General features: G+C 43.2%; 1 protein-coding gene across 2 annotated transcripts; it reads right to left on the bottom strand.

Moving 5' to 3' along the window:
* Positions 1–57: 57 nt before the first annotated feature.
* On the bottom strand, positions 58–9,976 carry taf6l (TAF6-like RNA polymerase II, p300/CBP-associated factor (PCAF)-associated factor). Of its 2 annotated transcripts, XM_061912378.1 has the most exons (12): positions 9,858–9,976; positions 8,611–8,773; positions 5,970–6,056; positions 5,712–5,862; positions 3,561–3,611; positions 3,409–3,503; positions 3,268–3,342; positions 1,602–1,822; positions 1,383–1,515; positions 1,194–1,322; positions 642–1,126; positions 58–552 (listed from the first exon to the last, which is right to left on the bottom strand). In XM_061912378.1, the coding sequence occupies exons 2-12, from the start codon at positions 8,764–8,766 to the stop codon at positions 213–215; spliced, it is 1,923 nt and encodes a 640-aa protein (XP_061768362.1). In that variant the 5' UTR covers positions 8,767–8,773; positions 9,858–9,976; the 3' UTR covers positions 58–212. The 2 variants fall into 2 exon arrangements, with proteins under 2 accessions (XP_061768362.1, XP_061768363.1); XM_061912379.1 differs by lacking the exon at positions 9,858–9,976 and having other exon boundaries at positions 5,970–6,051; positions 8,611–8,749.
* Between the last annotated feature and the right edge of the window lie 1,766 nt (positions 9,977–11,742).

Raw genomic sequence — 11,742 nt, forward strand, 5'->3', positions numbered from 1 at the left:
TTGAAGTCTTACAAGTCAGCTAAATGGACATGAAGATGGACCGAGGTGTCCTAAAAATGTCAATATGCTTTTCTTTTAATTGTCCTCACATGACAAAATTGGAAGTGGTTTGTACGACTAAAAAATAAAAAAAATAAAAAATAAAAGCACCATACAAAATGTAATACCAATAACAAAATATAAATTACATGACAAAAGTTGTGGAAAATCCTCTAAAGAGGGAGGTGGAGGGAATAGTGCGAGCGTGCCCAGCAGCGAATAGGTTTCCCCACCCTGCCGATGACAGGCAGCTTGTGGGCGTAGGCGCGAGGCGGCACGGTGGGAAGGGTCGGCGTTGGAGCAAACGTGGTCTGGAAGGGCCGTCTGCCTCGACAACTACGTCCCATTTGTCTTCCGCCAATGAGGAAGGAGAAAGTCAGAGGCCCCGACTGAGGAGACGTGAAGCGCGCTTTAGGGAAAACGTCCCGAGATGGACCCGCCTGTCGCTGGCCTGCACGGGATGCGGAGGACCTGGACCGCTGCACAGATGAGGAAGAGGAGCGAGCCAGAGACCTGTTGGGGAAAAAAAAGATTAAGTTGTTTTTTTTGGGTTGGGTTGGGGGGTGGGGAGAGTGGGATTTAAAAAGGGAGGAATTTTCTACCTTCCGGATCCAGTCAGAGCCAGGCTGGGAGGAGGCGGCTCGGTCCGAGGACTCCCATCATGCCTTGGGCTGATGTTCAAATTGGCTGTGAGCTGAGGCATCTTCCGGGCGGCGTCATGGTTAGAGGGGGGTGTAAGGGGATCCTTCCTGGCGTCACCGAGCTGGGCTGGCCCGCCGCCAAAACCGTGTCCAGTGCTGAACCTGACAGCCAAGCTGTCCCCAAAGAAGGAGTAGAGCTCACAGTACATGGCGGGGAGCGGCACGGGGGTCCAATCTTCCCACGGGCAGCCGGCACTGCCAGCCTGGAGGTGGCTGGCGATTCCCAAGGCAGCCTCGGAGTCAGGTTCTGGAGGCGGGCTGAGGCCAGGGGAGTTCACCCTGTAACCCAGAACGCCTGCTGCAGAGTTCAAAAGAGCGCTGGAGCCTGTGTCTGCCGGCTGGGACAGAGACAGTGCTTTCATCTTCAGCAGGCGCTCTACTGCTACCTACAGGACAAATGGAAGAACTGCACATCTCTGCTTTGTCATGATAATTTAAGAAAGATGTACGTACCAAGATCGCTCCATAGACCTTGTGTCCATCTGCTTTGACCTGGGCATTAGACACAGAGTAGTCGTCCAGTACAGCCTGCAGGTTGGCCCAGTAGGCGGGAAGATGCGGGAAGAGAACCCTTTCAACGGCCTGAAAAGGAAATCTAATTATTGCACCATGGTGTGCTTGTAGATTGAGCATTAGGCAAACCTTCCATCCCAGAGCGTGGAGGCCCACCACAGCACCATAGTGGGAGCAAAGCGGTCTCACGGGGTCCGACAGAACCTTCTGCAGTGACAGTAGAATTTGGTGGTAGAGTCCACTCACCAGATCACCATGAGTCCTGGAAGGATCACAAACCCACTAACCATCAAATAATACAGCGCTACACGGCAGTGACTTTAAATTTGAAAGCCAAAAAATTGTCACCAGAAAATGTGGCTGAGGAGCAGTGCCGCATAGTCCCTGAGAGTCCAGTGGTCGTTGAGTGGGTTGATGGAGGCGGCCAGAGGCTCCAGGATGCAGTACATGACACTGGACACCAGGCTACGCACGTAGGAGCCCAGATACAGGTAAGGGTTCTGGACCAGGCTCTTTACCATGTGTAATAGCCTGTTGAGCTGCTCCAGGTCGTGGCTCACAGACTTCACCTGAAACAAACAAAACATTTGAATACTACAAGTTCAAACCTGACGAAGGGCAGTGTTGCCGATGGTTTGAAAACTTTACAAATCCATTATTATACGTTATCAGTTTTTCTTTTCTTCCCTCTTTGGGTACCCAAATGACCACAAATATATATGTATATATACACACAGAGGCTATATCATCCCTACGAGGCTGTTTCACAGGATTCCGGGCAGCGTCATGGTTACAGGGATTTCACTGACAAGCAGAGAAACTTGCAAAACAGGCTTGGAGGGACGATATAACCTCTGTGTTTTTTCCTGACCTAACGTATATTCCACTCTACCCAAGTATTGAGCACTGTAGAACGGGTAAACCACAGAAACCTTAACTTGTGTGCGTATATATATATAGGGATATATATGTGTGTGTATATATATATATATAGAGAGAGAGAGCGATATATATATATATATGTATATATATATATATATATATATATATATATATATATATATATATATATATATATATATATATATATATATATATATATGAACACTAAATAGATTATATAACATTTAATAAAGTCAAATACAAATAAGGAAACGAGAAGTATCCCACAATTCCCTTTTGTTAAGTAAATCTAAACAGCAGATATGGACATCTAAATGAACAATATGATTTTACCCGGGTAGTTGGACAGAAAAATTATATATATTTTTAATTTGGGACATCCGATGGGCCAGATTGTGGCCGCTGGTTGTAGCTGGGTTGTCGTAGTGTGTTGTACCCCTGCTTTAACTAATCACTATGAATGTAGGAGGCATTGATAATGTGTATTTTTTCTTATTCTTGCCTGCCATGCACACTTCGATCCATCAAAGTTTATTTATATAGCCCTTAATCACAAGTGCCTCAAAGGGTTTCACAAACCACGACGACATACCCAGATCTGAACCCACATCCAGGCAAGAAAAAAATCAAACCACTGGGACAATGACAAACCTTGGCAAGGACACAAGATGTGGGGGGTGCACCAAGTTAAATATTGTTTTGACATTTTAAATGGTAATTCCTATTCTACTACACTTTATTGATTTCTCTGAAAGTATTTTTATGATTTTTTTTTTACTAAAATAATATTTGTTTTGTTTTAAGTGGTACAAATAAATAAGATACACAAATGGGTCTGGACTGAAGGTTACATACAGAAAATGCCTCAAAAAGGTACACCACCATTGTACTTAATTAGGTATGTGGTGGTATCTCTATTTCTGAAAGTGTATTGATGTTTATAGTCCGCTTAAATTATGCTGGAAAACAAAAACTAAAATGTCCTTGCTTGTTTTTGTTTCACTCCCATTCTAGCATGGCCATATTGCGATAGTTTAGTCAACCATGTATCACATATCGAAGGGTTTTATAAAAAAACACAAAAATTCATGATGGCCTTCGCCAGGCTTACCCCACTGATGACATAAACAAAGTATGGAAGCAAGGCGGCCATTTTGGAGTTGGACTGGAGGTCAAGCAGAGCCACCTGGAAGACAAGAGCCGGTGAGGTGGTGGTTTTGGCATTAGCGTGTTACATGAGCCTGCAAAGAACCTTCATGAGGTGGGGGTCCTCTCCCAGGATGGCCCGTGTGATTTGCTGGTAGTACTTTAGCAGGTCATCCGACAAAGACTGGACCGCTGAAGGAACTTAAAGGAAAAACATTAGGTAGTTAACATTTTGGAGTCAATAGCAGAGGTTTTTACCTGTTCCCTGAGCCGCCACGTTGCCTTTCCCATCCAGGTACGACACATTCACTGAAAGGATGGATACAGACAATCATGGAGGCGTCTTCTTTAATGTTCAGTCATGTAACGCAGTGTTTTTCAACCTTTTTTGAGCCAAGGCACATTTTTTTCATTGAAAAAATCCTGAGGCACACCACAAGCAGAAATCATAAAAAACGAAACTCAGTATCCGATATTGACAATAAAAAGTTGTTCTCGCAATTGTTGGATATGACTTTAAACCATAACCAAGCATGCATCACTATAGCTCTTGTCTCAAAGTAGGCGTACTGTCACGACCTGTCACAACACAATGTGACTTATTTAGAATGTTTGGTGTTTACCTGTGTGTAGTGTGTTCGTCCTTCTGAGCGCTCCTATTTTGGTGTTTTTCCTGTTTTGTTGGTATTTTCCTCTTGCAGTTTCATTTCTTCCCTGAGCACTATTCTCCTAACCTGACTCTGGCCAGATCCTTGTCATTCGGTGAGCTCCACACATTGATCTGTGAGTTCTCAATAGGAGATGTATTTTAGAAGTAGGGGCCTTGTAAAAAAAATTATTGTATGTGATTGGATAAACCACTTTTCTGTTATCTTGAATGACGTGGTACATCAACCACACTCATCGAAATCAACCCAAGACGCTGATGAGAGCGGCGCTGGGAAATCCAAACCCGGTCAGAGGAAGAGCCAACACATCCTTGCCACTAATAAATGCCTTCAAAACCGTTCTCTGTTCATCTTTTAAATAATCAATATTCGATAGATTCGACTAAACAGTTGCTTTTGCAGAATCAATGTCAGCACACGACACCTCGCTCCGTACCGCCATTGTTGTTTGAATCAAACAGTCCCTTCGGCGCGACGTCCCATCTATACAATCCCGCCCGGCAATCGTAATTGGTTCATTATTTTTTGCTATCTGGAAGGAGTTTGCAATGCCTTGAACTCAGCAAACGACAGGAGTCTGGGAAGAGTCAGGTTACTATTCTCTTGCTTTGTTTTCGCAATTGAGACTATCTAAGTAGTACGGACGCTATCCTTCATTGTGGGGACATTGATGATTGTCATGTCATGTACGGGTGTACTTTGTGGACGGCGTCTGCTCCACACGCTGTAAGTCTTTGCTGTTGTCCAGCATTTTGTGTTTTGTTTACTTTGCAGCCAGTTCAGTTTTAGTTTCGTTTTGCATAGTTTTTGTTTATTTTTGGTTTGAGCATTAGATATATTTTTAACTGCACACTGCCTCCTGATGTCATCTGCATGTTGTGATCATGACAAACCCTTGTTGTCGGCTCACACGACAAAGCAATTAGCGACTTACGACAAAAGCAATGAGCGACCTGCGCTGGCTGTACAGACACTCAACAACGGCACATTAATTGTGAATTATAATTACTGGGGTGCAAAAAATATTTTTAACCCGATTAGGTGAACACCGCACACCAGACAATATTTCATGATACACTAGGGCAGTGGTTCTCAAATGGGGGTACGCGTACCCCTGGGGGTACTTGAAGGTATGCCAAGGGGTACGTGAGATTATTTAAAAATATTCTAATTATAGCAGCAATTCAAAAATCCTTTATTAATATATTTATTGAATAATACTTCAACAACATATGAATGTAAGTTCATAAACTGTAAAAAAAAAAAATACAACAATGCAATATTTCCGTGTTGACAGCTAAAATTTTTTGTGGACATGTTCCATAAATATTGATGTTAAACATTTCTGTTTTTGTGAAGAAATGTTTAGAATAAAGTTGAGAGGGCACTTTAAATTGATTACTTCTATGTGTAGAAATCTTTATTTATAATTGAATCACTTGTTTATTTTTCACCAAGTTTTTGCTTATTTTTGTCTTTTTTTCCAAATAGTTCAAGAAAGACCACTACAAATGAGCAATATTTTGCACTGTTATACAATTTAATATATCAAAAACGTATGACATAGTCCTGTATTTTTCTTCGTTATCTCTTTTTTTCAACCAATTGATTAGGGGGTACTTGAATTAAAAAAATGTTCACAGGGGGTACATCACTGAAAAAAGGTTGAGAACCACTGCACTAGGGTGCCGCGGCACAGGGGTTGAAAAAGACTGATGTAACGAACGTTTCTTAACAGTACCTCGCACCATGGTTTCAGCACAGCCTTTGGGAATGTTTGTGGCCAGAGCCAACTCCACCAGGTTGATGTCACGCTCCTCAGTAAAGAACAACTCGCCATCCTTTACTGAGCGGAACGGTAGGGCATCTAAGGAGCCGTAACCACAGACAGCCTATTGAACGCACACCCGCACACACACGCACACACACACACACAAACACGAAATTGACACAATCTGTACCTGCATAGGTGTTCATAGTCTGTTTTTCAAGCATTCACCTCCACGTTGCTCCAGCGTAGAGCTCTGTTAAAGTCTTCCACTGTCAGCTTTCTTCTCTTGGCATGTCTCATGAACTGAGAGCTGCTCTGCAACACAACCAATACTTTAGTGAGCACCATGCACTTATGTGTCATCTTCTTCTTCTTTTGGTTTAATGGCGGTTGGCAAGCAACCTTCTGGTGTGCATTACCGACACCTACTTGAATGGAGTTTGCACCGAGGTGGAATTCTACTCTATATTCTTTTATTCAACCCAGAATTTTTTTTAAATGTATGCAATGTTTTGTATCTTACGTGTTCTGAGTGCAACCCTAAAATATCTTCCACTAACATGGGGCGGCATGGCGTAGTGGGTAGAGCGGCCGGGCCAGAAACCTGAGGTTTGCAGGTTCGCTTCCCACCTATTGACATCCAAATCGCTGCCGTTGTGTCCTTGGGCAGGACACTTCACCCTTGCCCCCGGTGCCACTCACACTGGTGAATGAATGATGAATGAATGATTGGTGGTGGTCGGAGGGGCCGTAGGCGCAAACCGGCAGCCACGCTTCCGTCAGTTTACCCCAGGGCAGCTGTGGCTACTGATGTAGCTTACCACCACCAGGTGTGAATGAATGATGGGTTCCCACTTCTCTGTGAGCGCTTTGAGTATCTAACAATAGAAAAGCGCGATATAAATCTAATCCATTATTATTATTATTATTATTACTACCAACCTAACCTTCTTTTTCACTAACTTATTTCCCAGTATTTCCCTTTCTCTATTGCATTTCCTACAATGCAATAAAACATGTCGTACACAGCCCTGTATTATGTTTCCCTATCAATTTCAATGAACTATTTAGATATGTATGTACTAAACTCATTCTAGTAATGTCTTCTTCCTTCCTATTCCTACTGAACACCACAAAAACTAAGAAACTCATCTATGACTTCAGAAAAAACACTGCAGAATCCGCCCCCCTCTACATCAATGGCGAGGAAGTGGAGAGAGTCAGCTCTTTCAAGTTCCTCAGCACCCTCATATCTGCGGACCTCTCCTGGACCCCAAATACAACTACGGTCATCTGGAAAACCCAGCGGAGACTCCACTTCCTGAGGGTGCTGAGGAAAAACAGACTGGAGAGGCAGCTGATGGTGACCTTATATCGCTCAGCTGTCGAGAGCCTGCTGACGTACTGCATAACAGTGCGGTACGCCAGCTGCACTGAAGCAGACAAAAAGGCAAATCAGAAGGTCATAGACTCTGCACAAAAAATCATCGGCTGTCCCCTCCCCTCCCTGAAGAATTTACACAACTCCCGCTGCCTCAACTGAGCAAAAAACATTACCAAGGACAGCACACACTCTGGCTTCCACCTGTTCGACCTGCTACCATCAGGCAGGCGCAACAGATGCATCAGAGCCAGAACAAACAGGCTCAGAGACAGCTTCTTTCCCACAGCTGTCACCATCTTGAACTCAAACTTGTAAAAAAAATAATTCGCCCCCATACAATATCCTACCCTTATACCCTACTGTGCAACACGTCAGACACTGATTGTAATCACTTTATTACGCTGGTATTCTCGTTTTGTTTTGCATATTGTACAGTATTTTGTATATTGTACAGGATTGCTTATTGTTTTTATTGGATAGTAGAATGTTTATTTCAATTCTTACTTTTAATCTTTATTACTACTTGTGTGATTTATTTTTATTTCATATTTGTTTCCACTACTGCACCTTAAAAATTGGAGTCCTTAATCTCGTTATATGCAAATATGACAATAAAAGTCCATTCTATTCTATTGCCTCCTCTCATTACACCTACTCTCCTTTGAACTTTGTAATACTCTCTACCTTTTATTTCCTTATTCCAATTACCTTGACACTTTTTATAGTCCATCCATCCATTTTCTACCGCTTGTCCCTTTTTGGGGTGGCGGGGGGTGCTGGAGCCTATCTCAGCTGCATTCGGGCAGAAGGCGGCGTACACCCTGGACAAGTTGCCACCTCTTCGCAGGGTTAACACAGATAGACAGACAACATTCACACTCACTATCTTAATTATTTTCATTACTTCATATTTACTGTGGTTAGTCTCCATGTTTACTTCTGTTTGAGTGGTTGCTTGTTTTGCGTATCTATCTGCTAACTCGTTGCCACAACTCCTACATGAGCAGGAACCCGGAGAAATGTCACCACACCTCCCGCTTTATTTATTCTGCAGATTGATAAATAAATAAATAAATAAATAAATAAATGGGTTGTACTTGTATAGCGCTTTTCTACCTTCAAGGTACTCAAAGCACTTTGACACTACTTCCACATTTACCCATTCACACACACATTCACACACTGATGAAGAGAGCAAGGGTGAAGTGTCTTGCTCAGGACACAACGGACGTGAAGAGGTTGGTACTAGGTGGGGATTAAACCAGGGACCCTCGGGTTGCGCACGGCCACTCTCCCACTGCGCCACGCCGTCCCTGATTGCCTGAACTATTTCATAAACCAAATCTCGTCTTTTTTCTGATGCCATGTTTTTTATGCTAATCAATGCACTGCTGGAGTCCAAGCACACGACTGCTTTCAGTGTGCACACAAACCAGCACCATGCACTTGTGTGTCAGCCATGGTTAATGCTTTATACATTTTTACCTGCGTGGCCTCCCTCAGACGATAACAAACGTCCTCAGCCAGCAGAGCAGCAACGTCGTCGCCGAGCTCCACGCCAGCACTCTCGGCCATGAGTTTGACAGAGTCCCGGGAAACTTCAGCAAAGCGTCGCTCTTCCCGTTCAGCCATGGTCACCATTGACGGCCTAAAATGTGACGGAACATATATTGGAATTCACCAACAAGCATCCACGATACAATCACATCCCACTCCCTGGATTGTAAATAATGTAAATAATTCAATGTATAGATTATACTCTGATGATTAACTTGTGTGGTGACTGTATTCTGCTGATAGTGTTGTAAGCATTTCACCAATCTCGCGCACTTTGCAAATTATACGTCATTTCCATTGTGCGCAAGCAATTTGCATATCGCAAGAAGAGATTTAGTTAGAAAATGGCGAGACCGTGCAAATGGATGGTTTGAGGACGGCTGAAGAAGAATTTGCAAAATTCTGCACAGAAAGCTACATCGAACAGAAAAAGAACAGCAAAACAGTCTCCCAACACTGCGTAGATGGCATCAAGGGTTAGGGTTAGGAGCCAGAAATTCCAACACAATCAATTAATAGCTGGAAGCAATTTCCAAAATTGCCAAAAAAGATTGTACATTATACGAATTGCGCCCATTGATTTGCAAAATGTGCACCACACATTTTTCAAATATATAGCTGAAAGCAATTTGCAAAATGCAGTTGCGCATTTTGCAAATTTCTCCCATTGGTATTGTGCTTCCATCAATTGTATATATTTGTACAATGAATTAATTAACGTGGACCCCGACTTAAACAAGTTGGAAAACTTATTCGGGTGTTACCATTTAGTGGTCAATTGTAAGGAATATGTACTGAACTGTGCAATCTACTAATAAAAGCTTCAATCGATCAAATTCCCGCTCGCAGGTTTGGTGTCCCAATATGCAGCGTTTTACATCGGGGTTTGATGGACTGTTATACTTGTAGTTAATAGATGCACATTCGCAGATTCGTTATGTTTGACAACTAACCCTGGGAATGCTGGTATCAAGTCAAAGTTTAAAAGCATAAAAAACTAAGTTTGAAGGCTTAAAAAACAAATGTGCTAGCCTGTGCAACTAGCTATGATGCTACGTGCCTTAGCTAGCTAGCACTAGCAGCTACGATCAAGCAACACAAGACAATAAGCTAGCAACGACAAAGCCACTGAAACAGCAACTATTTAGTGGTCGACATATAATGTTCCAGCTCACGTTGTTATCCTAACGGGGGTAGAATATTCACAGTCATGAGGAAAGTTTTGTTGAAAACCGCAGTTCGGTCCTTGCGGTGGCGAGTTGGCAAACAGGAAGTAGACCCATCCATACTTCAAAATAAAGCATTCGGTGCGTTTCCCCATTTTTTTTTTAACTTTGAATTCATTTTGCTGTCGATATTACGCAAATCTGCGAAACCTGCAAACTTCAAAATAAAGCATTCGGAGCGTCACGCCATTTTTTTTAACTTTGATTTCATTTTGCTCTCGACATTACGAAAATCAGTGAAAACTGCATTTTTTTTTAAAGCATTGGGAGTGCCACTCCATTTTTCTTAAACTTTGAGCTAATTGTGCTCTGGACATTACCAAAATCAGCGAAATTAGTTTTCTAACTTTTTGTATGACAACCGATAGTAAATGGATGGATGGATACACAAAACATCCAGCTTTCCGTTTTCTACCGCTTGTCCCCCTGTGGGGTCGCTTCACCAGGGCCAACACAGGGTTTTTTGATTGACTGATTGAAATTTGTATTAGTAGATTGCACAGTACAGTACATATTCCGTACTTCGCGGGGGGGCGGGGCGCTGGTGCCTATCTCAGCTACAACCGGGCGGAAGGCGGGGTACACCCTGGACAAGTCGCCACCTCATCGTAGGGCCAACACGGATAGAGAGACAACATTTACACTCACATTCCCACACTAGGGACCATTTAATGTTGCTTATCAACCTATCCCCAGGTGCATGTCTTTGGAAGTGGGAGGAAGCCGGATTGAACCCTGACTACTCAGGACCTTGGTATTGTGAGGCAGACGCACTAACTCCTCTTCCACCGTGAAGCCCATATTCCATATTCCGTACAATTGACCACTAAATGGTACCACCCCAATAAGTTATTCAACTTGTTTAAGTCGGGGTCCATCCATCCATTTCCTACTCAGCTACAATCGACAATCGGGCGGAAGGCGGTGTACACCCTGGACAAGTCGCCACTTCATCACAGGGCCAAGACAGGGTTTTTTTTGATTGATTGATTGAAACTTTTATTAGTAGATTGCACAGTTCAGTACATATTCCGTACAATTACCACTAAATGGTAACACCCGAATAAGTTTTTCAACTTGTCAGTTTCAGGTTCACGTAAATCAATTCATGGTACAAATATATACTATCAGCATAATACAGTCATCACACAAGTTAATCATCAGAGTATATACATTGAATTATTTACAAACCGGTGGGTGGGATGTGGAGGAGGTTGGGGCAGGGTGGGGGGGTTAGGTTGGGTTGCCATCAGCATATACTTCAGTCATCAACAATAATGATATATTATAATACTGTATCATCTGAGGAATGGACATTGAAAGTGTAGTTCTCACTTCGTAGGGTATGTACAGCGAACAGTGAACATAGTGAGATCAGAAAGCATAAGAACAAGTATATACATTTGATTATTTAAAATCCATAGAGGTGGTGGGGGGAAGTTGTTAGTCTAGGGTTGTAGTTGCCCAGGTGACTTTCGTGGTGCTTTTTTTCTGCCAAACCGGAATCCATTTTGGAGAGACTGGAGGAGATGTGGATGAAGAGACAGGGCTGCGAAGTTAGCGCTGGACACCGGGACGGACAAGTTGTCACAGTGTCTTGGCTGAATGAGCAGGTATTGGAATACTCGGGCTCCTTGGACGCATCCTCGCTCATCCATGCGGACTGAACACTGGCCGAGAGTTGTTGGGCGGCCCGGGGTGGAGTCGGCTCTCTTAGTTGCTTTGTTGGGTCTGCTCCTGTCTTGAGCCATGCTCCCTCCCACCCCAGCAGACGATGGCGTGGAACACCGCAGAGGCCACCACAGTGGGTGTGGGTGTTGAAATTATGTTTTTG

The sequence above is a fragment of the Nerophis ophidion genome, linkage group LG10 (assembly GCF_033978795.1).
Source record: "Nerophis ophidion isolate RoL-2023_Sa linkage group LG10, RoL_Noph_v1.0, whole genome shotgun sequence".
In the NCBI taxonomy this organism is placed as follows: Eukaryota; Metazoa; Chordata; class Actinopteri; order Syngnathiformes; family Syngnathidae; genus Nerophis; species Nerophis ophidion.

Bases quoted from the DNA above. Each gene is read 5' to 3' on its own strand.
- taf6l (XM_061912378.1), bottom strand. From the start codon at position 8,766: ATGGTGACCATGGCTGAACGGGAAGAGCGACGCTTTGCTGAAGTTTCC. The intron at 3,343-3,408 runs GTTCTTTGCAGG...CTTGTCTTCCAG, and splicing joins AGGACCCCCACCTCATGAAG to GTGGCTCTGCTTGACCTCCA. The intron at 1,516-1,601 runs GTGACAATTTTT...TGATCCTTCCAG, and splicing joins CTCCTCAGCCACATTTTCTG to GACTCATGGTGATCTGGTGA.